Raw genomic sequence first — 27,013 nt, forward strand, 5'->3', positions numbered from 1 at the left:
TTAGAGAGACGAGGTGGGTGAGGTCATGTGTTTTATGGACCAACTTCTGTGGGTGAAAGAGACACTTTCGAGTCACACTGAGCTCTGTGTGAAAGCTCCTCTCTTTCACCAAGGGAAGTTGGTCCAATAAAATGTATTACCTCACTCCCTTATCTCTCTATTTTCTGAGCTTCTAGTCTACACATCTGTCGGTCTGTCCTGCTACCTGTTAGTATCGTCTCTGCCTGTTTGTCCTCCTAGATCTTAGTAAACTGGTCTGCCTGGCTATCTGGCAGGGTTACCTGACTGAAGTGGCCTCTGCATAGAAATGTACAAGGCGGAGGCATCGATCTGTGACCTTGTTTGCATTCATGATAGGAACCGGGCTCCATTACACCGTCTGTTCTGGGAAACTCCTTGTATCTCTCTAGGAGCCTGGTAAGGAAAGTGGCTCTTTGGCTAAAGGGACTGCAATTGGGGCCTTCGGACAGAATCCGCCTACTCTGGGTTTGTGCCCAAACTCACCCTGGCTCTGTTAACAAGGCACCTCCCACTAGCCTGGCTCCAGCCTCTCTCCCCAGATGTGGCTGATTTCCTGGAGATGCTGCCTGGGGATGTCCCAGCCCCGGGAATGCAGAGGAGCAGGGGGTTAATGTGTCAGCAGCCCTGCGTGTGTTTGATTCCAAGAGGCTCCTGCAAGGTGCTGAATGCCCTCCACATCCACAGAAGCCAATGGAGAGGAGGGTACTGTGCAGCTGCCAGGATCGGGCCCTTACGCGGAGCTCGGCTCTTGGTTACCAGCACGATGGGCTGGACAATGTCCAGTCAGTCTCATAACCCTGCTTCCGGCTCCAATGCAACAGGGGACAATGGGATCGGCTGAACTTTACCCCTCTTGGAAAGACTGTCTGGGGTGTTTCAGAGGAGAACTCTGCAGCTCCAGGCAAAGCCGGGAAGGTGCTGCTCCTTGGCAGGCAGAGAGCAGGGCTCTGCTCCTGACTCCCCAACTGATTCAACGTGTGACCTTGAGCAAACCACTTCCCCTCTTCCTGCCTCAGTTTCCCCAGCCTGTGATACTGATCCCTCTGTAAATCTCTGTGAGGTCCTTGGGCTCAGCATGTACTGGGAGCAGGGAGAAGAGTGGGTGAGGGACAGGCTGGCCGTTTCAGTTCTGGAACCCAAAAGGGAGGATTTGGAGAGGAGCCAGGTCGGAGATAGCACTAGGCAGTGGGGGGTTCTGCCAAGTAGGCTCTAGCACTGCACTGATCTGCTTCAATAGCCCAGAGTTCTGAGTGCTTAATACCAAGAGGAAAAGCTGCTGTAGGGTGTGTCGGGTCTGCTCAAGCTAGCTGTGTTGGTCTGGGCATCTCATTCATATGGACGACTGGAGAATACGCAAGGCCATATTTTATGGCCAGCGAAAGCAAGGCAACCATTTTCATGGTGGCCTGTATATACAAGATAAAGACATGCTGAAGTCAAACTTGAAAGCCTCTCAGGTTCACCCGAGCGACGGGGAAGCAGCAGCCCACCACAGAGCAAGGTGGCGGCAGAGTTGTCATGTGGCTGTTGCCCGCTTTGAAGCAAGGCGCCTGAACGCTTTGCGTGAAGAACATGAACCATGCAAAGCAAGGAAAGCGCAGCCTGCGCTGGTGGTGGATGAACAGGCCTGGCCCACATGTTACCATGTTGGTGGTTCTCGCATTGGTCTGATGTGTGAGAGACATGAGACTCCCTCATCATCATCACCACTCGGGCAACTAGACTGTGCCACCGTCTGCGCTGCAACGACCACACGACTATTTTTGAGTTGCGCTCGCTGGAGCAGAGCCTACACGTCTGCTTGCCTGTGCTGGGACCAGCTGCACTATAGAAATCCTCTTGGTAGTCAGAGGAGAGCTTGTGCTCTTCCCTGTTGCAGTGGATGGCCGTTGCTATACCCTGCCATGAGCGTGCCAAGATTCAAGCTAAGGCCCCACAACATCTCTTCAATCCCTGGCTAACAGCTGAGCCCCCTGTGGAGGCCTGGCCCAGCCAGGTCATTGCAGGCACATGCATTCCCCCGCCGTGGTACACTGCACCTGCCCAGTAGCTGGTCACTTGGAGACAGGTTTCTTCCATCCCTGGACACTGAGGCTGGATTCTCAGCTGAGGAGAGTGATGGGAGGGAAAGTAGCTCTAAGCTGGCCAGCAGCCAGAACAGCCCCAGTATTAACTAGAGCAACCTAAGGGCTGCTCTAAATTCTGCTGGCTGCCCCAGAGAGCACTGGGCTGACTCAGAGCAGCAGAGTGCTGTGTGCTCTGTCCCTCCCCACCCCACCATGCACATACACTAGCCTATAGCCAAGCCAGCATGAATGGGGAGAACTGCCAGCTGGTGGGGTTAAGGAATGTCCAGTCCTGCCAGCATGCAGAATGGGCCGAGGAGCAGCAGTGAGGGAACTCCTGGAAAGCAGGTGCCATTCAGTGCTGGAATTAGCCACAGCTGAGCCCAGCATGCGAATCCACACAGAGAAAGAGGGGCTGGCTCACACAGTGTAAGGGGATTACAGCCCCATTAGGTGATTCTGCCCTAATTTGCCTGCATGGCCATGAAGCAAACAGGGGAGCTAGTGATCGGCTCAGTGGATGCAGCCCAGACATCACTGCAATGGAGATTAAATACAGAGAATTACTCTTGTTTACATACGGGTACATTTCCCCTAAACTGGCCCTAAGAAACTCATGCCCAGTGTCTGGCTCTAAGGGAAATCCTGAGGTTGTCATCCAGGTCAAACTCTCACTGACTTCCCTGGGACTTAGCCCAGTAAGGCCTGGGCGGGAATGCAAGAATCAGGGAGTGTGGGTGTGTGAGAGAGAATGAGGAGGCAGCAGATTGCCGTGGATTTGTGGTATCTTATTACTCACCAATAGAGCTGGTCAAATCCTCCAAAGTCCATGTGCACAACTGTGCATTCAAGTTCTAAGCCGCTGTTCAGTGCAGCCACGGCAGTGCCCCTTCCCTGTTTGCTATCCGCAAACAGCTGTACAAGGTGAGTTTTGTCGAAGAGCCGACTGCTGTTTGGGGGTCCCCCACTCTATGCTGGTCAGCATTTGTTATTCTCATCTTTAAAAAAAGTGTTCCTCAGCCAATCAGGGAGCAGAATCCGTAACCTTGTGACTTAAATGACCAAGCACCTACGGGCACTTTAAGGAAAACCCCGGCACTGTTAGAGTTGCAGCTCCCTCATCAAGGAGCAGCTGGGCTGTTTGTGACTCTGGTTCCCTCCCGGTTCTGTGGCTTCTCTCTGCCGTGAGTCTCTGCCATCACCAAGCTGCGGGAAGCTTGTTCCACGTGAAGCACCTGGCCCACCCTCACTCCTGGGTCACCGACCAGCTATGAGCTCAGCTCCGTCGCTTCCCAAGGTTGGAGTGCCTTGAATACGTGTGACGACCCACACCCCAGGGACTGAACCAGAGACCCCTAGAGCTCAAGTCTTGAGTTGTTACCACTCTATAGCTCTGCGCTGTAACAATTCACATCCGCTGCAGCTCAGTCACGGGAGCACCCAGAATGCACACATCCCCATGGGTTACATGGGTGCCCTTGAGGTGCCTGGCATGCGGTTCTGCCTCTAGGAAACCCACATCTACCTGGTCATTCCCTTCTGGTGCATTATGTGCCACTTTCCTGCCCTCGCCCCTCTGACCCTCTGTTCCAGAAATGGCTGCTTGGCTTGTGGGATCCCCCCTGCCCACAACGATTAGGTCACCAACATCCAGCTGATGAGGCAACAGGGCTAAAGTAACTAAGAGAGCAGTGTGGCAAGACATAAACTTCTAACAGGTCATCAGCTTAACCTGGGTTCCCAGCCGGATTTTCCCAAGGACTGGGAGTGCCCTGAGTTCTGATCCTGTCTCTGCCACTGACTGGCTCTGTGACCTTGAGCAAGTTGAGTTCCCTCTGTGTGCCTCAGTTTTCCCATTTGTAACACAACTCTTCACTTTGTGATCTACAGCTGGGAAGCCCTATGTAAGAGTTAAGGATTGGTCCCCATTGCCCCCCCTCCAGCCTCCAATTCTGCAGCTCCTCCAGCAGAATCCCAGATACTCCCTCTCAGTCGAAGTGCTTTGCAATCTGGACACCTGCTCCTGCCCCACTGACATCGCTGAGGTGTCTGCCATTCGTGGCAGGACCACAGCTGACTCACCACTGTACTTGTGGGGAGGTGAGAAGCCACCACTCTTCTGGAAAGGGACATGGAGACTTTAAGGACCATGCCTGACAGAATCATGGCTTTTAAGGCCAGAAGGGACCGTTCTGATCATCTGGTCTGACCTTCTGTATAGCACGGGCCAGAGAATTTCATCCAGCTATGCCTGCACAGAGAGAGAATGGGTTTTTAAGGCATTGGCTTAAAGAGCCTCTCTGTGCCTCAGTTTCCCCTTCCCTTCACCTCCCTTGCCCATTTAGACTGTAAGCTCTTTGGGGCAGGTGCTGTCTCTCTGCAGGGTCCAGCCCAATGGGCTCTGGTCTTGTCCCTGCCTTCCCGCTGTCTTTCTGTCCTTATGGCCACATGAGGCTGGGAGCCCATTGTGGGCAAATCCCGGTGCCAGCAGGGCCCAGCTGTTTCCAGCCCTCAGCCTGCCTGGGAAAATAGAAACCCCTCTCTGCCAGCTGCAGCCCATCTCCAGGTGCTAGGGAGGGTGTTTAATTCACTGAGTCCGTGTGAAAATGACAGCCTCTTTCTGGGAACGGCTCCTCCTGGCCCCTCAGCCTCATGGGTGTAACACTATCCGGCCTGGCGGAGCTCTGAGTCCGGGCTGAGAGCGCAGATTAGTCATGGGGCCTGCTCAGGAGGCAGCAGCGGCCTGGGAACCGAATGAAGGGGCACAGGCTCGCACACCTGGAGCAGCTCCGGCACTGACAGCGATGCTCTCTGCCCCCAGTGGATCAGCAGATCCATGGCTCGCCAGGGCTGTCACTCCAGACCCATCCTCAAGCACCTAATGCCCCTAGATCTCTGCACACAGAATGGCTTCGTTGGCAGCCCCTCTGAGTTGGGATTCGGCAATGTAAATTAGAACCGCACTCAGCTGTGGTACTTAGAGTGAAAAATAGACCCTCAGACCCTGGGGCTCCTGCCAGGGTCGGGGGGGGGGAATTAATCTTGCTGGGGTGACATAGGGCCATTTCTTTCCCATCACAAGCTCTCCCCACAGGTGAACTTCTCCTTGCTCTGATTTAGCCCAACTGCTGGGCCGTTGCGCATGGGAAACTGGCCTGACCCCGAGGTTGGGGTTGGGGAGGAAGTTACAGACCCATTCCAGCATAGCCAAGTGGTTAGGGTATGGGAGACCTAGTGTCAACCCCTGCTTTGCCTGACTCAGAGTAGAGGCTTGCACTTGGGTCAGCCAGGTTCCCTAGCAACGGAGCTAGGGAGTCCACCTCTCCTTTTGAAGCTGTTCCACTTGGTATAAAGAATTAAATCTATTCAGTGGCTCACAGAGCCACTGATGCTCTAGCCTAGTGGCTAGGGCACTCACATGGGAGACCCAGGTTCAAGTTCCTACTCTGAACTTGGCACCGCCAGGATTTGAACCTGGTTCTTGGTGAGGGTCCTCACCGCTGGGCTTCTGGCTATACTGGGGTGGGTCAGTCTCTCTCTGGCTTTGATCAGAAATTCCATCCTGGATCTGAGGAAACTTCCATCGCAGCAGAGACATTTCTGCGAAAAGGTTCCGTTTGGACAACTCGGCTCCCCTCCCAAGCGGCTCCATTTAACAACTTCCAAGAGGCGGTTCAGCACAGGCGAGGCCAGTGATGATGTCCTGTAGGCCACCCCCACCATCCCCATGCCCCGTCAGCCGTCCCACCTCACACCCACCACCTCCCACACTCTGACCCTCCACAAAATAAGGAGATTTAAGGTCAAATTTTCAGAAGTGCCTAAATGACTCATTTCCAAAGGGATCCAGGTGCCATTTTCAAAAGCCTCTAAGCAGGTTCAGTGCCTAAATCACATTGGCTATGCTGATCCCAGTGCTTTGCTGGGAGATGGGAAAGCCCCTTAGCAAGCCACATCCTGCTGCAGCCAAGATTAAACTCCTCTTGCCAGCCCCTTCTTTCCTGTTAAATGGAAAGAAGAATACAGCAACATTGTCTCTTTCCTCCTCTAATGACTTGATTGGATTCCAACAATCTATTATACATGCTCAAGCACTGGGCATTGCTCTCTCTCCTCTGTCTTCCCCCCATCCACCCTTTCAGTTTTCTTTTGAGCTCCAGGAATGACCCATTGCTAGGAGGATGCAGAGAGAGAGAGAGCAGAGAATTTAATGTTGCAAGCGAGACACAGCCAATGGGCTCCCCGTACAGATGCCCTCCGCATCGAGGAAGGTTATATCTGGGTTGAGGGTCACGAGGAGAAAATCACTGTCAAATTAATCTCCTCAATGCAGAAGCCACTATGTGCGCTATTTGCCTGGCATCTTCGCCCCCTTCCAATCTGATAGTTGATTCCACGTTTACAAAGTCATTCTTCAATGAACCATTCACAGACATTTATTCCAGTTCATTGTATTTTGCAGGCTCTGTGCTGCCAGTGATACAGTGAGAGGTTTCAGGGGGGAGAGGGAGGGAAATCTTGTTACCTCATTTCTTAGAGGAATAATCAGACCCCCACCCCCCCAAAAAAAATTCCCTTTGCAAATTGGTCTTACAAATGCTCCAGTCCTCTCTGGGTTGTTATTTTATTGACCAATACTGGTATGGCTGTTGCCACGGCAGCAAGGAGCTGGCTCTGCAGTGGAGGATGGGGGGATACTCCAGGGATGTGCAGAGAATATAAAAAGAAAGGGAGAGAAGAGAAAAGGGAGAGGTTGGTTTAGGGAGCGTCTGAAACTTCTCTAGCTGAAATGATTCTTTAAAGGGACAGAACTCAGTCCAAGTCCCAGTGAAAGTCCTATTACAGACCTCTCATTTTTGCAGTGCGATAGGGCCCTTTGGCGAGCAGGTCTTGACAGTGTTCATATTACGGTTTGTCAGGGGGCACAAAGGGCAGGAACAGGTGCCTGTCTGACATGGACTCAGCCCACGCATCCACCTTTTTCAAAGAGGGCCTCTGATTTTTGGGAGTCTCTGTTTTGGGGGGGCCTCAGGTTGGGTCCCCCAAAAAGGGAGATGTCCAAAATCAGCTAAAGTGAGGACGGCCCATTTACAAATGATTGACTTGAGACCTATTGGTAGCAAATTAGCAGGTGAGCGTGCACACATGGTGAAAGCAAGGAGCGGGCCTCACAGACTGGCCTTGGCTTATTTGCCTTAGCCTGCTGTGAATTCCTGATGCCCCTCTTGGATGCTCTGCAGTACGGTTTGCAAAAGTAATAAACTTTCCAGCTAAGGAGACCCCCCTACTGGACCATCACTGCTGTTAAACCCTGTGCTGAGCAACGAGGAGGGGCTGCTGGGTTTGGGGGGTGCGAGTTACAGGGTGAGTGGATTAGCGAGGTGCAAATTAGCCTGCTAGACCCTGCTCTGGGGTTCAAGTCTGCACAGCCGGATTTGGGACTGTCAGCCGAGGAATAGAAAGCTCAGGTGCTGGATTTCTGGCATCAACTTTTCACTTTCTGTCCTGATTCTTTGACAATTATGGCTGCATAGGGCAGGCTCAGCTAGGGTGCAAAAGATCCATAGAGTTTAAGCAGTTTCCCCACAAGCATCTTGGGCAGGGGGGCCCTAAAACAGTCTCAGAAAACCCCTCAGGTCCTGCTTTTTGGCCTAAACTCTATGACTCTGGGAATCACAAGCAGCCGAGCCTGGGTCAATCACCCATCTTGCATCTGAAGAAGCGAGGTTCTTACCCACGAAAGCTTATGCTCCCAATACTTCTGTTAGTTTTAAAGGTGCCACAGGACCCTCTGTTGCTTTTTACAGATTCAGACTAACACGGCTACCCCTCTGATACTTGTCACCCTTTTATAGTTATCCAAAGAAAAAATAGTCCCAAAACAAATGCAGTAGTCCTGGGCTAGGCCTACCTCCCCCAGCAGGGCTCTGACAGTCTGCAGAAGTCCTGGGCTATCCCTATTCAGGGAGCAAAGAATAGGAGGTCTGTTCTTCTGGGGTCAGCCAACAACTGAGCTGTCCCTTCATTACCTGACAGAGAGTGCAGGTGTAGCTGGGAGGGGCTGAGTCAGCTACAGCAGCTTGTTAACCCTCGCTGGCTTGGTGCAGGGCTAGTTACCCCATCCCAACAATTGATTATTAGTTTATTTGTGTCTAGCCCATTTGTACGATGGCTGCCACAGACAATCAATACAGATAAAGTGCCTGGGCTGTGCGAAGCTGCTGATTAAGAGATATGAGTGCCCCAAATTAATGGGAATTGGGCATCCAAATCCCCTAGGCATCTGACAGTCTCATCCTAAAGAATCAAGCAAAAAGCGTTGCAGTTCACATGTGGAAATTCTATATTAGACCTTGTCCTGACAGATAAAGAGGGACTGATCACAGAACTAAAAGTTAATGGCACCTTAGGTACAAGTGATCATGACTTGATCACATTTATCATGTGCAAGCAGAATAAAGTCCAGACCAGTAATATCTCTCTCTCTATATATATATATCTCTATATAGGTATATATACACACCTGGTGCTTTAATAGGGACAATTTCACAGAGCTGAAAACAATTATGAGTCAAATCAGCTAGAAGGAAGAATATAACCAGAAGAATGTGAATAATCATTGGGAATCATTTCAGAACTAGATGCCCAAAAAGGCCCACAATTGTGTGCATAGAATTAGTCCCATAACTTAGGAAGCAGGGTATGCTAGTTAAAAAAACCAACAACAAGTTGGTTGGTTTAGAGGGAAATTGAAGGCAGCTGTAAAAAATAATATATATATAAAAGATAACAAATGGAAGAGTGAAGTTGACAGTAATTAATATAAATCAGAAGTTAGGAATCGTAGAAAATTGATAAGGGAAGCCAAGGGGCACAAGGCAAAATCTATGGACAGCAGTGTTAAGGACAATAAGGAGTTTTTTAAATATACTGAGAACAAAAAGAATCCTGACAATGTTATTGGTCCATTACTAGATGGAAATGGTAGAATGATCAATAATAGTGCAGAACGGGTGTTTAATAAATATTTCTGTTCTGTCTGGGGAAAAACAGGTAATGTGATCTCATCATGTGATAACACTCTTTCTATTCCACTAGTATCTCTGGAAGATGTTAAACAGAAGCTACTGAAGATAGACATTTTAAAATTAGCAGGTCCAGATAATTTGCGTCCAAGAGTTTTAAAAGAGTTGGCTGAGGAACTCACTGGACAGTTAATGTTGATTTTCAGTAAGTCTTGCAGCATTGAGAAGTTCCAGAAGACTGAAAGAAAGTTAATATTGTGCTAATTTTAAAAAGGATAGATGGGATGACCCGGGTAATAGTAGTTCTGTCAGCCTGACATAGATCCAGGGCAGGATAATGGAGTGGTTGATATGGGACTCAATTAATAATGAAATAAAGGAGGATAATATAATTAATACAAATCAACATCGGTTTATGAAAAACAGATCCTGTCAAACTAACTTGATATCTTTTTTGATGACATTACAAGTTTGGTTGATAAAGGTAATAGTGTGGATGTAATATGTTTAGTTTTCTGTGAGGTATTTGACTTGGTAGTGCACAACATTTCGATTAAAAAGGTAGAACAATATAACATTAAATGGATTAAAAACTGGGTAACTGGTAGGTTTCACCTTGTAACTGGAAATGGGGAATCATCATCAAGCAGATGTCTTTCCACTGGGGTCCTACAGGGGTCAGTTCTTGCCCCTTCGCTATTTAACATCTTTATCAATGACCTGGAGAAAACATAAAATCATTATTTATAAAGTTGGCAAATGACACAAGAATTGGGAGAGTGGTAAATACTGAAGAGGACAGCTCACTGATTCAGAGTGATCTGGATCGCTTGGTAAATTGGGTGCAAGCAAGCAATAGATGTTTTATTATGGCCAAATGTCAATGTATACCTCTAGGAACAAAGAACGCAGGCTATACTTGCAGGATGGGGGACTCTATCCTGGGAAGTAGTGACTCTGAAACAGATTTGGGGGTGATGGTGGCTAATCAGCTAAACAGGAGCTCCCAGTGTGATGCTGTGACCAAAAGAGCTAATGCAACCCTGAGATGCACAGGAATCTCAAGTAGGAGCAGAGAAGTTATTTTACCTATTTGGCACTGGTGTGACCGCTGCTGGAAGGCCGGCTCCATTTCTGGTGCCCACAGTTCAAGGAGGAGGTTGATAAAGTGGAGAAGGTTCAGAGAAGAGCCACGAGAATGATTAAAGGATTAGAAAACCTGCCTTCTAGTGATAAACTCCAGGAGTTTAATCTATTTAGCATAACTAACAGAATGCGAAGGGGTGACTTGATCACAGTCTATAAGTATCTACATGGGGAACAAATATTTGATAATGGGCTCTTCAGTCTAGCAGAGGAAGGTCTAACACGAGCCAATGGCTGGAAGCTGAAGCTAGACAAATTCAGACTGGAAACAAGGTGTAAATTGTTAACAGGGAGGGTAATTAACCATTGGAACAATTTACCAAGGACTGTGGGGGATTCTCCATCACTGACGATTTTTAAATCAAAACAGGGCGTGTTTTCTAACAGCTCTGCTCTAGGAATGGTTCTGGGGAAGTTCTCTGGCCTGTGTCATACAGGAGGTCAGACTGGATGATCACAGTGGTCCCTTCTGCCCTTAGAATCTATGAATCTATGAGCCAGACCAGATGCCTGGGACAGCGCCAACCCAGAAAGTAGCAATAAGGCAGAAGCACGGCCCAGATCCTCTTGGCCTTGCTCATGCAAGTAGCTTCCTTGAATCCATGGATGGGCGGCCATGGGAGATGGAAGAGACTTGCCCAAGGCCACCCAGTGAGCCAGTGCCAGGATGAAAACTCAGGTCCTGACTCCCAGGCCTGTGCTCCAATCCCTAGGAGACATTGCTTCCCCAAGGAGATCTGCTCCCCAGCTTGTCTCGGTCCCTGTTTCCTGTGATTCTGAGTGGCTAAGGGCCCGATCTTCCCGTCACAGGGAGTTTTGCTTAAGAAAGGACTGCAGAATTGGATCCCAAGGAGCTCTGGTCTGTCTGTAGGAGTTTTCTCTGCTTTTCCAAGTCTCCTCCCTCTCCCTTATCTCTATAGCATAGTAATGTGCCCTAATGCAATATATTTCGTCAGTTGCCATGGAATCCTACGTGAGGTCACCAGATAGAATTAATTCCCCCCTCCCAAGGGAAGGGTAATTAACAAAAAATGATGATAACCAGAACCCACTCCCCGCTTTGCCCTTAATTCCCTTGGAATATTAGAGATGGGCAGACAGATTCACGCAGACCCGCCTTCCACGGGGGCGGGGGAGGCTGCTGGAGTCTTGTGAGTCTGGCTCCTTGCATTAGCCTGCCTGCTGCCAGGATTTCGCCTCCTCTCCCAGAGGTGCCACACCTGCACCCACCGCTCTCAGGGCCCAGCGTGGCACTGCAGTGATAGGGATCTGATCCAGTTGGAGTCTTTCCATTGACTTCAATGCGCTTTGGCTCAGATTGGAGGTGCCCGTCTTCAGCTGCCTGGCTGCTTTCACGTCCTCTGAGCAGGTGCCCGCAGGTAGCCATGTGGGGGCGGGGGGAGTTGGACGTGCTGTCTGGAGCACTGAGGCAGCTGAGTCACTTGAAAACCTGTGGTATTGCAGCTAGCGCAGGAGCCTGGGCAGGCAGGACTCCTGGGTTCTATTTCTGCCTCTTCCACCTACTCTAATTGTATAAGCTGGAGCAAGTTGTGTCACCTCCTTTTCCCCATGCCACAAAATGGGTTTAACAACCCCCACCCTCCGGACAGTGGGGTCAGGACTATGAGACCTGGAGAGAGCTGCTGGGGGACTCCTGGGGACAGGGCAGCAGGTAGGACTGCAGAGCACAGTGCAGAGATGGTGACCGGCAGGCACTAAACCTGGCCCCTGGGGAGATGAGCCAGCCCCTCACGGGGCGCACCTACAGGGTCAGGCAGATTGGGCAGTGCTGTGGATGGAGAGCCATGGTGATAAAGTGGAGCAGATACCACAGGGACAGGTGCTGTATAAAAACAGATGGAAATCATGAGCACACTGCACTGACCCTGAGCTCCATCCCGCAGTGCGCTGCTTGGCATGTAGAAACTGCCCCAGAGCCCCTGCTCCCCGCATTATGGGATAGGAGACACAGACCTTGCTGTCAGGACAGTTGTAAGATGTGCTGTGGGTTCGGTTCAATCCGGTGCTGAGGGCTGGGGCCCCCTCCTTCCTTCCCACTGACCCCTGGGGAACAGAGGATGATTAGCTCCTTGCGCCATCCAGCTCTGCACATGTGGACATGCCAGAGCAGCCTTGCTTTCCGGATGTCCTAAACTGCTGCAAGGACAAACTGCTCCATGATCCTGCAACAACCGGACCTGGGCATAGGGAAAGTCTCTGGGCCCCTCAGGCTTCTGGTTGGACATTCCCTCCAAACTTTCCCAAACCCACGGGAGCTGGGACCTCACTACAGAGCCTCTGCAGGGTCATCGCTGTGACTAAGCGGGCCAGACACTGGATGGGGGGCGGACCATGGGGAGGCTCCAAGTCATTGTCTGTCCATGTGAAGTGAACAGGCCTGCTCCGAGTTATCTTGTCTGGGTTTGGAGCAGGCTTGGCTCACCACAACCCAGCTTCGCAATGAGTCAGGGGCAGAGCCGAGAGGCAATTTCCTCCAATATGCGTTTGCTCTTGAGATGTTTGCAGACTTCCAGTGGGCCAGCTGAGCCTCAGCCCTCACGGCCTTCGCTTTCTGTTCCTGGGTTGGGCCTCTGCCTTCCCCTCAGCACCCACGGGCAGCTCTGCTTCTCCTCGGCACCCACGGGTGTCTCTGCTTCTCCTCAGCACCCATGGGTGTCTGCTTCTCACTGCCCACGGGTGTGTCTGCTTCTCCTCAGCACCCACAGATTGCTTCACTTCTCCTCACTGCCCACAGGTATCTCTGCTCCTCCTAGCACCTATGGGTGTCTCTGCTTCTCCTCAGCACTGTCAGGCAGCTCTGCTTCTCCTCAGTACCCACGGGTGGCTCTGCCTTTCCCTCAGCACCCACGGGCAGCTTTGCTTCTCCTCAGCACCCACAGATTCACTTCTCCTCACTGCCCACAGGTGGCTCCGCTTCTCCTCAGCATTGGTTGGTGGCTTGGCTTCTCCTCAGCCCACGCAGGAGGCTCCTCTTCCCCTCAGTGTCCACAGGCAGCTCTACCTCTCCGGAGCACCTATGGGCAGCTCTGCTTTCCCTCAGCACCCACGCACCCTTCCTGTCCACCGAGTCTGGCTTTTCTTTATACAATCCTGAGCTAGCCCTAGTGACAAGGCCTAGGTATTTCTCTGTATGCAGCCTGAGCAGGCGCTTCCCACCCCATCACATATTTGTCACCCTAACTCTGATGCTCCCCTTTCCTCAGCCCCCGCAACAGCATCTCTGCTCCCTGCCAAGGGCACAGAAATTCCAAACCCTGCTCTTTAGGGGGGTGCCCGCTTCAAGCCCTGTTTGCCAGGACATCCTGGTAAAGGCATTGTGAGATCCGGGGGTGCAGCCCCGAGCAGAGCACTGGGGTCAGGACTCCATCCCAGACTCCGACACACTGTGCTGCCACACTAGAGAAGTCACTTAATAGCTTTGTGACTCAGTTTCCCCCTTTGTAAGCTGGGGATAATGATACGCCCTGCCTCACAGGGCTATTGAGCGCTTTGAGATCCTGCTTTGAGACGGCACAGTCAGGGTGCTGCTTTTGAACCCAGGGAATGGAGCGAGCAGCTATTGAGCTGTGGCCCAAGAAGGGATCTGGAAGAAGGCTTTTTCCTGGCTGCCTTCTGTGGCTCTGGGAGTGGCCGGCCCACGCGATCCCCGATCCCAACTGCGCCCCCCACTCACACGTGAAGCGAAAGCCTTGGAACCGCTGGGGGAGCCGGGCCCCAGGTGGCTCGACGCAGCGGGGCTCAGGGTTGGCTCCTCGCTTCCTCCCGAGCACATCCTACTGCGGAGCACAGTGCCCTGGACAGGGGGTGGCAGGGGCGCCCGTGGGGCCAGGCTCCCGAGGCGATGGGGCAGGGGGCCGCCCCTGGGTGCAGCAGACCCTTTGCAAGCCGGCCGTGCGCTTTGCGCTCCGGCTGCCAGTGGGAACGCAGGCGATCCAGGGCAGGGACCGCGGAGGGGTGTCGGGAGGGGCCGTGTGTGGGGCGAAGCCACCTCTCGCCTTTGTGGGGGGGGCGAGGCGGGGCGCTGGCTCCTCCTGGGCTCTTTAGGGAACCTGCCCGCATCGCCCCCACCCCAGCCAACCCTGCGCACACCCGGGCGCGCAGCCTCCCCTCCCCTAGCGCTGGAAATAGAAGCCGGCCCAGCCCCCCTCCCCTCCCCTCGCTGGCTGAGCATCGCAGGCAGGCGGCGGAGGGGGAGGGCCCTTTTTGCGGGCCCGGACCTTCCGCCGGGTCTCAGTCTGCCGGCGGCGCGGCGCAGCGCGGAGGGGCTGCAGCGGAGCGCGCTGGGCTGGGCTGGGCACCCCCCGTGGTCTCACCTCCTCTCTCTCTCTCTTCTCTCCCCGCTCCGTGCCCCTCTCTTCCCCCCACCCAGCAGCCGGCGTGTTAAATGATTTCAGCGCAGGCGGGATGCTTGGCACCAACCTCAAAAGCCTGGAGCTCAGCGGCGAGGGGCCGGAGGAGCTGAAGGGCTACCGGAAGGGGGCCGAGGGCAAGGGCGGCGGCATGATGCCCAAGCGGCCCAAAGCGCCCGGGGCGCACGAGCTGCGGGTCTTCAAGTCGGGCAGCGTGGAGAGCCGGCTGCCGCCCGGCCCCAGCCTGCGCAAGCAGAAGTCCCTCACCAACCTGGCCTTCCTCACCGACGCCGAGAAGAAGATGCAGCTCTACGAGCCCCGCTGGAGCGACGACATGGCCAAGGCGGCCAAGGGCGGCGGGCGCGGGGGACTGAAAGCCAAGGAAGCCCCGCTCATGTCCAAGAGCCTCTCCAAGTCGGAGCACTCCCTCTTCCAAGCCAGGCTCGCCCCCGGCCTGGCCAAGCCGCCACTGGCCCCGCTCCCGTCCAGCCTCGGCAAGCCCAGCCGCATCCCCCGCGGGCCCTACGCCGAGGTGAAGCCCCTGAGCAAGGCGCCCGAGGCCGGCGGGGCGGAGGACAGCAAATCCGACGACGAGATCCTCTCCAGCAAAGCCAAGGGCCGGGAGAAGCCGCAGCAGCAGCCGGCGCCGGCGCCCGGCCCAGCGGGGAAGGGGCAGGACGAGCGAGCTTACCTGAAGGTGGACCCGGAGCTCGTGGTGACGGTGCTGGGGGACTTGGAGCAGCTGCTCTTCAGCCAGATGCTGGGTGAGTCCTGTCCCCGCGCCCCCCACCCGTTACTGCCGGCGAGTTCAACTCCGGAGCGGGATCCGCCGAGCCAAGAGGGAATGAATGAATAGGGCCGGGGGAGGGGGCAGGAACCCTGCCCCCCTGGAATCCAGGGGCCCGCGGTTGAAAGCGAGGGCGAGTTTGGGGGGAACCTCCTCTGCCCTTTCGGGGCTTGGTGTCGGCGTTTGGGTCCCGTTGAGGCTGCGATCAAAGGGACTGGCGGAGAGTAAGGAGTGAACAGTGCCCAGTCCCGGAGGAGCCACTCGTCTCCTCCTGGGTTTCTCCTTCCCCTCTTCCTTTATTCTGCAAGGCGCCGGCACACTGAGGCTCTTTACGTGGCTTTTTCCCCCTGGGTATTTGTCAGTGTTTCGTTGAGGTTCTGCCTGAACACCCCCCCCCCCCCCAGCACACACACACTTTGTCTCCGGAGAACAATGCTTGCTTTGGCCAAGCGAGCCTTTCCTAGCCCGAGAGAAACCCCCTGGCTTGGCGGGGCCGTGCGAGCTCGAACAGGGAGCTGGGGACGGCGCCAGGGAGGAGAGAGCAAACGTCCCCCCCCCCAGGAACAGAAATGTGGGGGGTAGAAAAGCGGCGCTTTCCTGGGCGTCCTTGTGATTGTTTTGGCTGGTAGAACTGACAAGGGGAAGGGAGAGATGTGAGATACAGCCATCAGCCTGGGCGTGCGCGTGTGTAAGGGTGTGCATGTCAGGATTATCTCAGCCGTGTCATTGACACGGGGAAGGGATAGGTGTGAGGTGTCAGACATCAGCCAGGGACCACAAGACGGGCTGGTGTGTGTGTGGTGGGGGGAGTGATGTGCATGCCATGATATGACTGCAATGGGGAAGAGAGAGCTGTGAGATGTCAGGCATCAGCCAGAGACCACAAGACGGGCTGGTGTGTGTGTGTGTGTGCATCTGTGTCAGGGCGTGTGTGTGTGGGGGGGAGCTGGAATGTGACACTCAAGAGGAAAATGGATGACAGATTGTGCCTAGCATCCTAGGGAGAGGCAGCTGCAAACGAACCAACTTTCGTTTTTGCAGCTGTGATGATCGCAGCTGTGAAAGGGCAGATCTCTGAGGGGGGGCGTGGGTCCACAGGCAGAGGGGAGGCACCGGCAGCGCCGAACATGGGCTGTCTGAGGTGACATTCATGCAGTAAATACAGCGGTGCCCTGAAATATTGCGTGCTGTTGACCACTGGCTCTGCGGAATGGTTGTATGTTGGGGGGGGGGGGGGGGGGATGCGCGTGCTCTTAGCAGTGCTGCTGAGTGCCCGTGGCAGGCAGACATGGAGTGATCTGTGGGAGAAGGGGGAGTGGCCGCTTACCAGGGTCTGTTCCAGTCCCTATCGAGTGCCTTGTTTGTGGTACAGCTGCAATACAAGCGTGAGAAGCAGGCTACTGGGCCGAAAGATGCACTGATGCCTCCTGTTAAGAGACAGAGAGTCATTTGATGAAGGGACACCCGGTATCAGCTCTGCTCTGCTCATCCCCTCTGTTACTATGGCCATCCCCCCCCCCCCCCCCCGTGGTATCACTAGGGACATCTGTCTGACAACAGCAGTGTTCATGCTCCGGCACGGCTCTGCTGCAGTTCTAGTCCCCGTCTGGAGTCCTGGACTCTCTGTAACCCTTCCACGAATGGGCGCTTCGGGGGGGCACCGACCAACGGGTGTGATCTGAGCTGGGGAATAAGCAGCAGCAGCTGATCTGCTCTAAGCACAGAAAAGCCTGTTTCTATGCAACTGCCCCCCATGATCAAACACACACACACACACACCGGAAAACAGCTGATAATTGGCCGGAGCGGTGTGTGGGGATAGTGCTGCCGGCAAGGACGCTTTGGAGAACAAGGTGGGAGGGGCAGACTGGGTGAGCTTTTGCTTCTGGAGGTTTGGGCTAGCAGCCGGCTGTGGGTGATATGGACATGAGCTTCACAGCCTTCATCTGTTACACTGCAGACATGTATTTGTCCACATCACACAAAATTACCACACCCTGGAGTTTGATTGGCAGCCACTGCTCAGGGCTGGGATGGGGGGGGGGGGCAGTGGGTCAGTACTGAGGGGCATTGGCAGAGCTCAGGGTGGGTCCAGCACTGGAAAAGCAGGAGGGTCTGCAGAGCGGGCCTGGAGTGCATTGGCACGGCTGCAGAGGGGGAGCCCAGGACTGGAATAGCAGGAGGGTCTGCAGAGCGGGCCTGGAGTGCATTGGCACAGCTGCAGAGGGGGAGCCCAGGACTGGAATAGCAGGGGAGGAGACTAGAGATTTGGTCGGTGTGAGGTGCCTGGCAAAGCTGGCGAGGCAGAGGATGGAAATAGCAGGAGGTTCTGCACTTCAGGAGCAAGATGAATCTGCAAAGCTGCACAGCGGAAAGTTGCACAGCGTCTAGCTGTTCTTTTCCCAGCTCGAAGCAGCAGCCAAGCCCTGGCTTTCAAGTGCTTACGATATTCACACACATTTCACAAAGGATGAAATATTAAAGGACCGGGGCCTTGGCGAGGCTCAGCATGAGCTGGGGAAGGGGTGGGAGGCTCCATCGCTGGCTTGGGTTTCAAGGCTAAACACACAGAATATCCCATTTCCTTGCAGACCTGGAAAGCTTTCCACGTCCCCGTCTTGGCTGAGAATCCGCCCGCTCCCAGTACAAGAGGGGAGTGTAAATCCTAACGCTAGAAGGTTTGTCAGACACACAGGCCTAGACCCAAATGAAAGGAAAAGGCAGCCGCGAAACCCGATCCCCTTCCCCCCCCTCACTGGGAGCCCCCTGCCCCGCTCAGCTGGGCCACAGATGCTTTGCCAATACCACGCCCCAGATCCCAGTCACCTTGCAAAAGGCAGGATTAGAGACTGGCTCTGGAAAAAATATTATCGGCCCCCATGTGTGTAGTTTCCTGGCACACTTGCAGGAGTTACCTGAACACGAGCTAGAGGCAAAGTGGGTCTGGGCATGGTAACGGCACTATCCAGCCTTGGAGCAGGGAGAGAAGGTCATGGGATATCTACCAGTGACACCCTGGAGGAAAGACTGGGCCAAATCTGCAGCTGTTGTAGTTCATCGCAGCTCCATTGGCTTCAATTGACTTTCACCAGTGGGGGTTCAGGCCTGTGATTTATGTATTGTACTATGTCTACGCATGGATTTCCTTCCAGCCCAGTGCCTCCGTCTCCAGACGTAACAGTGCCTTAGCACTTTGTCTCCAAGGAGCCCAAAGAACGTCGCAGCTATTAAAGAATTAAACTTCCCAACCCCTGTGAGACAAGCAAGTGTCCCCATTGTGCAGAGGGGGAAACTGAGGCACAGAGTGGTCACATTTCTTGTCCAAGGCCACACAGTGAGGCAGCAGTGGGAATCGAACCCAGGAGGCCTGATAAGCCATCATTTGCTCCAACTAAATCTCTTCCCAAAGCCAGTAATAGAGCCCAGGACTCCTGATTTCCAGTCTCTTACTCTAACCCAGGGGTAGGCAACCTATGGCACTCATGCCGAAGGCAGCACGTAAGCTGATTTTCAATGGCACTCACACTGCCCAGGTCCTGGCCACCGGTCCGGGGGGGCTCTGCATTTTAATTTAATTTTAAATGAAGCTTCTTAAACATTTTAAAAACCTTATTTACTTTACATACAACAATAGTTTAGTTATATATTATAGACATATAGAAAGAGCCCTTCTAAAAATGTTAAAATGTATTACTGGCACGCGAAACCTTAAATTAGAGTGAATAAATGAAGACTCGGCACACCACTTCTGAAAGGTTGCCGACCCCTGCTCTAACCACTAGATCCACCTCCTTCTTCAGGCCCAGAGCATCCTCTGCTGATGGCAAGCCGTGGTCCCACAAATCCAGCTTTAAGGTTAGGTTTTGGAGTCTGGCTTCCATCTGGCAAGTGGCAGTCCAGGTGCTGGATTTGCCCCTAATCAGCAGACCTGCTTAGACTGCAGAACTGGAGCGGGGAATCCAGTTCTCCTGCAATATTTTGGCCCTTCCACATGGTAAGGAAAGGGTCATCCTGAAAAGATTCAGCATGTGCTTGGTCCTACAGATCAGGGAAAGGTCTGGGGCCCCTGTTATTTTTTCCGCACTGGTTCCTCCATGGCTAAACCCAGCGAATGGCCCGGTCATGTAGGGAAGGAAGTGGGGCTGGGCGGGAGCCAAGGTCTTCCTTTAAACGCAGATGTCTTTGGTCATTAGCAAACAGTCCCAGGACTGTTCCCCTTTCCTGGTGTGGTAGCGAGTGCAGCATGGACTCTGAGAGAGGGGTCAGGCCAGGCTCACAAACCCTCTGCCACTGTGGATGCTCGACTCTGACTTCAGCTCGTGAGGAAGAGCCCAGATTCACCCCCATGTCTAACCTAGCAGCACAGACCTGGTGGAGGAACATCTGCCGAGAGGTGGCAGGGGAAAGCAGCTGTGACTTCCCTTTCCGCTTGAGAGGCAGGTGGTCCAGTGGATGAGGCATCCGGCTGGGACTCAGCACAGGCTTCTATTCATAGCTGCAAACAGCTCCCTGCGTGACCTTGGGAACGTCCCCGCTCTCCTCTCTGAGCCGCTTCTGTGAACCGGGGATAACGACACACCCCTTCGAGATCTATAGGTGATAAGAGTCGCTGCATCCAACTATCTTAGGCACTATCTGGCCTCCAGCACCACAGTGCCTGAGCACCTGGCTGTATTTACCCTGAGGTAGGGCTGTGTTACTCTCTCCATTTTACAGGTGGAGAACTGAGACACAGAGTACCTCTACATTGCAAAAAGAACCTACCCCCAGTGAAGCTCAGAGCCTTGGTCAGCTGACTCGGGCTGGCAGGACTCACACAACAGGGCTAAAACCAGCAGTGTAGACGTTCCTGCTCAGGCTCTGAAACCCGGGGAGGGGGTGGGTCTCAAAGTCCAAGCAGGAACGTCTACACGGCTCAAAATCAGTTGACGTGGGCTCTGGGACTTGCTGCTGTGGGGGTGGCTTGCAGAGAAGACGTAGCCCTAGAGAGATTACGGGTCGGGTTTTCAAGGGCAATCAGACTCCTAAAGATGCAGATAGACACCTAGTGAGATTTTTTAAACCAGTGGGAGTTAGGCACATACGAAAAATCCCATTAGGCACCTAAACCCCGTTGAAAACCAGGCCCTATGGCTGCGTTGCACACTAGCCCTGGGTTTGAGCCCAAGCCTCCGTTCCATCCACACACCAATCAGTCTGACTCGGGTCAGCAAGTGCTCAGCACCCGGCTCCTAGGACCCTGCCGAGGGTGGGGGGTGGAGCCCATGCCCTGCTGACTCGGCTCCACACCCTGTCAGTTTGGCTCAGCTCAAGCTGCAGACCTGAGTCAGAAGGTCAGCACCGTGCGGTGTGGATGCATTAGCACAGCTGTGAGACCTGGGCCCAGCCACTGCAAGCCCAGTGTGGACACTCCAGCACGGGCTTGGAAACACTGAGTCCACAAGTCCCTCAGAGCCGGGCATAGTGTGCAGGGCAGACGTACCCAAAGTGACTAGCTCCAAGTCACGCAGGGATTCTGCAGTAGGGTGACCAGATAGCAAGTGTGAAAAATCGGGATGGGGGTGGGGGGTAATAGGAGCCCATATAAAAAAAAGCCCCAAATATCGGGACTGTCCCTATAAAATCGGGTCATCTGATCACCATATTCTGCACCGACGCAGGGAACTGAACCAGGTCTTTGGAACGCAGGCTAGGGCCCTAACCACTCGGCTATCCTTCTTCTCTGCCTATATGTCTAACATCCCCGGCTTTGTGCTTCTTGGGTGACATGCACCTCTACAGCATTGGGTGGGTGGAGGCGGGAGGAAGGGAAATGATTGTGGGTTATTTTTCATCATTTCTGTACCATTAATTAGAATGTCCCCAGCTTCCTCCCCAAAAGGGGAAGGGAAGGGCCAAGCCAGGGAGCTCACAGCACTAGGTCAGCAGGATGGAGATTCACATTGTTTCCGGCCTTGCTGCTCAGGGGAATTTCAGGTTCTGCTTTGATTCTTTCCTCCCAAGCTTGTGTTTTTGGGCACTGTCTTGCTTCTAAATCAGACTGAGGAATGCCAAGGTTTCTCCAGCCAGCCAGCTTGGCCTTGCTCCATCCCTGTGATCAGAGCTCCCCCTTCCTGGCTGAGCCACTGGACTGACCCAGGGGTGACCAATGGCATGTGGTGGTGGTTTATGTAAGAGTGCCCTTATGGTGCCTGTGCAAGCTCAGGATTGCTGCATACAATCTGGCACTGGGCTGCAGCAGGGGCCTGCTTGCTTCTCTGTTTTTCCAGGACAACCACTCGCCTCGGGTACTTTGGCGATTTGGTTTTAAGCTGGTGACATGCCGAGAGGTTGCACCACTTCCCCATGGGGGATGCTCCATGGGCATCCCTCTGAGTCCAAGTGAATCAATAGATACCCATCAGGGCAGAGAGCGACCGCAGGGTCGGCTTTAGGGCAAGATATTGCGTCCCTGGGGGGAGGCCCACTCCAGAGATGTTCCTCCAGCACAGGAAGCGAGGAGCGGCTCAGGACCCTCCAGGCCCAGAAAGCTGCCTGGGGCGGGGGGCTGTTCCTTCCCTTGTGTGAGCAGAAGGGCAGGACTGTTCCACCAGGCTCCTAGGACAGAGGATGGCTTATGGTGCACGTCCCCAAGGGGCAGTGGTTGGCCAGCAAAGGGCCATGTCTGCAATCCACCCACCCCACAGCTGCCCATCATAAATGCACCACGCTGTACCTCCGGGAACACACTGCCCCTTTCCTAATCTTTGGTCCCCGCCAGCTGGAGTCCTGGAGCAAGAGATGCATCTGCCACCATCACGCCGCCCCTTGTGGTGCTGGCCAGGGCAGGATCTGGCCATATGTGTAGGAACCACTTCACCCACGGGCAATATGCAGCCAGCTCTGGGATGGAATGCAGCAGCTGGGTGGCAGTGCCCAGCAATGATCCAGTGAGGAAGAATGCCATATCTAGTAGGGACTGCAAGTGCAGAATATGCTCCCAAGTGAGGACCTCATGAAGGGAGAGATTGGTTCGCTGGAGCCACTTCGAGGGCTGACAAGTTTCTTCACTGGCATATAATCAACCCACTGCAGTCCCTGCTTCAGGGCACACACAAGGCAGTACACCAGCGCAAGAGAGCAGACAGTCCACAGCGGTGTATCCCTAACCCCCCGGGCTCAGGAATGTCCGGTCTCTATGGGGATCGTGTTGAGTCTATGGGGAGTGAGGATTTGCTTTGATGGGCTGCAGCCTGGCTACCATTCCTCTCCTTGCCATGCACAACCGCCTCGGGAATCCGCTCCATCCGCCAAAGGTTTCCCCGGAATGCAGGGAGCTGCCTTTCATGCACTTCACAAGGGACACTCGCTGTGGGTTTCCCATCTGAACCCTGGGAGAGACGGGGCTGTGTGAGAACAGAGGTGCTGAGACAGCCAGCTAGAACAGAGAGATGAACAACAATGCGAGCCCCAGCATAGAGACAGCCTACGCCTGGCTGTGCCCACGTCACCCTGCACTAGCCCCAGCCTATGGAGCCCGCAGGACTTTGCACATGGGGCTGGGGGGGTACTATAATTCCCAGGGTGGAGGGTAGCTCAGTGGTTTGAGCATTGGCCTGCTAAACCCAGGGTTGTGAGTTCAATCCTTAAGGGGGCCATTTAGGGATCTGGGGCAAAAATCTGTCTGGGGATTGGTCCTGCTTTGAGCAGGGGGTTGGACTAGATGACCTCCTGAGGTCTCTTCCAACCCTGATATTCTATGTTTCTTGATGTCAGCCCCAAGGGTGTATTTGGGATGTGATGTCCAGCACAGTGACGGGGCTGTGTTACACTGATACCAACCCATCACAAGATGTCACTGAAGCAAAGAGCTTAGCAGGATTCTGAAAGGATTAGACATGTATAGGAATAATGAAACTATTACCTGAAATGACGCTGGCCAGGATTAACATGGTGGAGATGCTGCAGGGTGTGCTAGCCTGAATGCCCTCTGTGGGAGTTGGGGGCTAGTCCCTCATTGCCCACTAGGGGCATTCTTGCACCTTCAACTGGTCATTGGGCAACATGGCGGACAGGACCATTGGATGTGATGGATCCCAGTCTGACCATTGCTAGAATCCACACTACCTCTCACACAAGCTTGGCAGAGATGCCCGTCCATCCTCTGCTTTGGCTGCTGGACTGTTCAGTGAAACCTTGAACTCCTGCTGTGGCTGTGGAGGTGTATCCATCCACCCTGGGGCTATGGAGAAGAAGCCCTCACATGGAGCTGCCTCTGGAAGACAGAAGTAGATTCTCAATTGGGCATGATGGTGTCTGCTAGAGCAGCGAGACTCAGACTTCGGCTCACGAGCCACAAACGGCTCTTTAATGTGTCTCCTGCGGCTCTTTGCAGAACATGATATTAAAACATTGGTTAATAATTCAATCACTCAGTCTCAGTTATTAACCAATCAGGATGCTTTTACTATGTTATTAACCAATTGTCAAATAGTTGGTCAGTCATTTTGCTGTGACACTAATATATATGTAAATGAAACAATGAATTCACACTGGCTCCTTTGGGTAATGTTGATCGTTAATTTGGCCCCTGAACCACTGAGCTCTGAGTGTCACTGGACTCGAGGCTTGGAGCATCTCTGAGCTCTTCAGTCTCCTTGCTGTGGAAATACACTCTCTCGCATGGCCTGTGGAGGACGCGTCCACCAGGATCTGTCTCGTGCTCTAACTGGCCACTCTGTTATCTACCATGCTTTTTCTGGGAGCCATCCTTAAATCCTGGAAAGCCGCTGATTCTACTCTTTGGAGGGTGTCCCTAGTGGCCAGGACACTGGACTGGTGCAATGAACCACCTGAGATGGAAGCTCTGAAGGGAGAAGACTGGACAGACTCAAGAGAGTAAACTTTTAGCTTTAGTTTCAGATTGTTACCGGTTAAGTCCTGGATCTGTTCAATCCATAGGAGCTGGGCCCTAGACTTCAGTTAGCTCAGGATTCAGTCCCGGGAGGCAGGAATTGCTCCTGTGTAAGAGGATAACTTAAGTGCAACCAGGCCCCATGGCTGGGAGTCAAGGAAGCTGGGTTCTCTTCACTGAGTCACTGGGTGACCTTGGGCAAATACCTTCCCTGTGCCTCAGTTTCCCCACCTGTAAAATGAGGATACTAGTAGCTCTTGGAGAGTTACAGACATAAGGCACAATAGACAAGCTGAGTCTATTATTGTATTATTTCCCCATATTTTCCAATGGCAGAATAGCCACCGGAAGTACATGACCCATGAATGGACACGGGCATTCAGGCATCTAAATCTCATCCCCATAGCAACATACTTAATATGTGTGCAGCATGTAGTGCCTTCTCCAGAGGTCGGGCATCAGCTGGGTAACTTCCTTGCAGGGGGCAATGACCATAGAGCGTGGAACAAATCCAGACTGGTACAGGATCCCGTTTGATCAGACTAGACAAGGAGATGGTGTTCAAAGTGCAGGTAGGGCTAGGGAAAAGGGACTGGGTGGAGAGCCATGGGAAGCAAAGCTCTTTCTTCATCTCCAGAGCAGCATGGACAGCAGACGTGCCGGTTCCGCCCCCACACACACACTCCAGCGATGTGCTTCACGATGTGGCATCTGCCAGAGCTAGAGGAGAACTCCATCTTTGCATTCAGTCCTTGGCCTGTCCGTGGTGATGGCCAGTTGGTACCAAGTATGAGGTATTTTTTATGAGACCCACCAACTCACCTGAAATTCAACAGGCAGATATCGGATCGTACCAGCTTTCAGTCACTGCGGAAGTAGTTGGCTGTGAACCGGTGGCCTTTGCGTGAAAGCCTCTGCCTCCCACCATCAGTCCAGAGCCATCCACTCCCCCTTGCCTGGCGATTTATGCGCTCTGCGGGTGCTTTGCTCACTACTGCCTGAATTCTCATCTCTGCTTCATGGTCCATAGGCCAGAAGGACACACAGGCCTTTACCTTAGTGCAACACTGGCCAAAATGTAGGATATTTGCTGCCTCATAACATCTTATTGTTGTGGGGTGTCACTAGGGTGACCAGATGTCCTGATTTTATAGGAACAGTCCCGATTTTTGGGTCTTTTTCTTAGATAGGCTCCTATTACTCCCCACCCCCTGTCCTGATTTCTCACACTTGCTGTCTGGTCACCCTAGGTGTCACCCATGTAACAACACCCAAGTCTTTGCAAGGACTGCACAAACAAAAGCCACCTCCATAAATCAGGAGAAGCCTGCACCCGCTGGAAGAGGCCACTGGCCCCATCAACCACATGTGTTTTACAGAGACTATTTCTAACATCAAATTATACCTTCCATGTCATCTGGAGACAGAGGTTTCTCATCAAAGCTCGACGGGAGCTGGGATTGCTAACTCCACTGGCAGCAGGCCCCGGCATGACGGGGCATAGAGACCATGTGGGCAGTGTGGTGGGAGAACCCAGTTTAGAATGTCTTGAAGCTGCTTTTCTCTCTCTCTCTCTCTCTCTCTGTGTGTACACAAGGGGACATATGATGTGTGTGTCTCAGTACATGCTGTAGTTGCCGTGTGTGTGTGCTCTCTCTGTGTCTGTGTGTGTGCTCTGTATGTGCGTGTTTGTGTCGGTGCAAGAGTGCATATGCTGTGTCAGTACATGATGTATTTGCAGGTATGTATGCTCTCTGTGTGTGCACGAGTGGGTGTGTAGGTGCATGGGTGCATAGGATGTGTGTGTCAGCACATGCTCTATTTGCAGTAGTGGGTGCGCTTTGTGTGGCAGGGGGGATGAATGGATGGAAGCAGGCGTGAATATGTACTGTGGTTTGCCATGAAAAGGTCAGCACTTCCCAGGAGATTCCTAGGCGTGGTGTCTGAAATCCCACAGGTACTTTCTGTTCTAGGTTTGGCAATAATGCAGCTGGCTCTGGGCAGCGCCTATTGTAGAGGATGACTCTTAAATGGCAGCCACTGAATGGAGGGGTGCGCATGTGGGCAGGGGCCAGCATGGATGTGCATGGAGGCAAGACACTATGCGCCTCTGTCTCCTTGCATCCCCATGCCATGGCCAGGTACGACAGAAGCCCATGTTCATGCTGGCTGGCCCTGGATAGTTGGGATGGAGCTCTTCCTGTACTGCGGTGGCCAGCTGCAGAGGAGGGAGCGTGCTGCTTCTCCTTGAACGCTGGGAACGTGGGAGGCATGTGGCTCAGCAGTGCTCCGGGCTGTCAAGTCACAGGTACGCCCGGTGTGTCCAGTATCATCACCTCTGGCTCACGGCTGGGGAACACAGAGGGGAAGGGACTGGCTCAAGATCACCCAGCAGGTCAGAATGGAACCCAGGAGTCCTGCCTGCCAGGCCTGTGCTCTGCCCACTAGGCCAGGCTTCCTGTTCAAGAATGTTCCCTTCCTAATGGGGTTGGCTGGGGGCTGGAGAGGCAGCAGGCTGCCTGTTTGAGAAGAGCCAGGTCCCCAAACGGGGAGATGGGAGGATGGGGAGGGAAGGAGCCAAGCCGCCCACAGTCTTCCAAAAGCTCATGGGCACAATGGCCAACTCAGGGGGCAGTACCTTGCCACCTAGTTCCGTCACTGATTGACTAAAAACCCCTGTCATTCACAGCAGCAGGGAAGTTGGT

General features: G+C 53.4%; 1 protein-coding gene across 1 annotated transcript in view; it reads left to right on the top strand.

Annotated features, from left to right (window-relative positions):
- The window catches only part of NAV1 (neuron navigator 1), a 210,592-nt gene that overhangs the window by 19,252 nt on the left and 164,327 nt on the right, over window positions 1-27,013 (top strand). The window contains 1 exon segment of the mRNA XM_034767609.1: window positions 14,649-15,392. Within this exon segment, the coding sequence (XP_034623500.1) occupies window positions 14,649-15,392 (744 nt within the window).

Source organism: Trachemys scripta, chromosome 4, assembly GCF_013100865.1.
Source record: "Trachemys scripta elegans isolate TJP31775 chromosome 4, CAS_Tse_1.0, whole genome shotgun sequence".
NCBI lineage: Eukaryota > Metazoa > Chordata > Testudines > Emydidae > Trachemys > Trachemys scripta.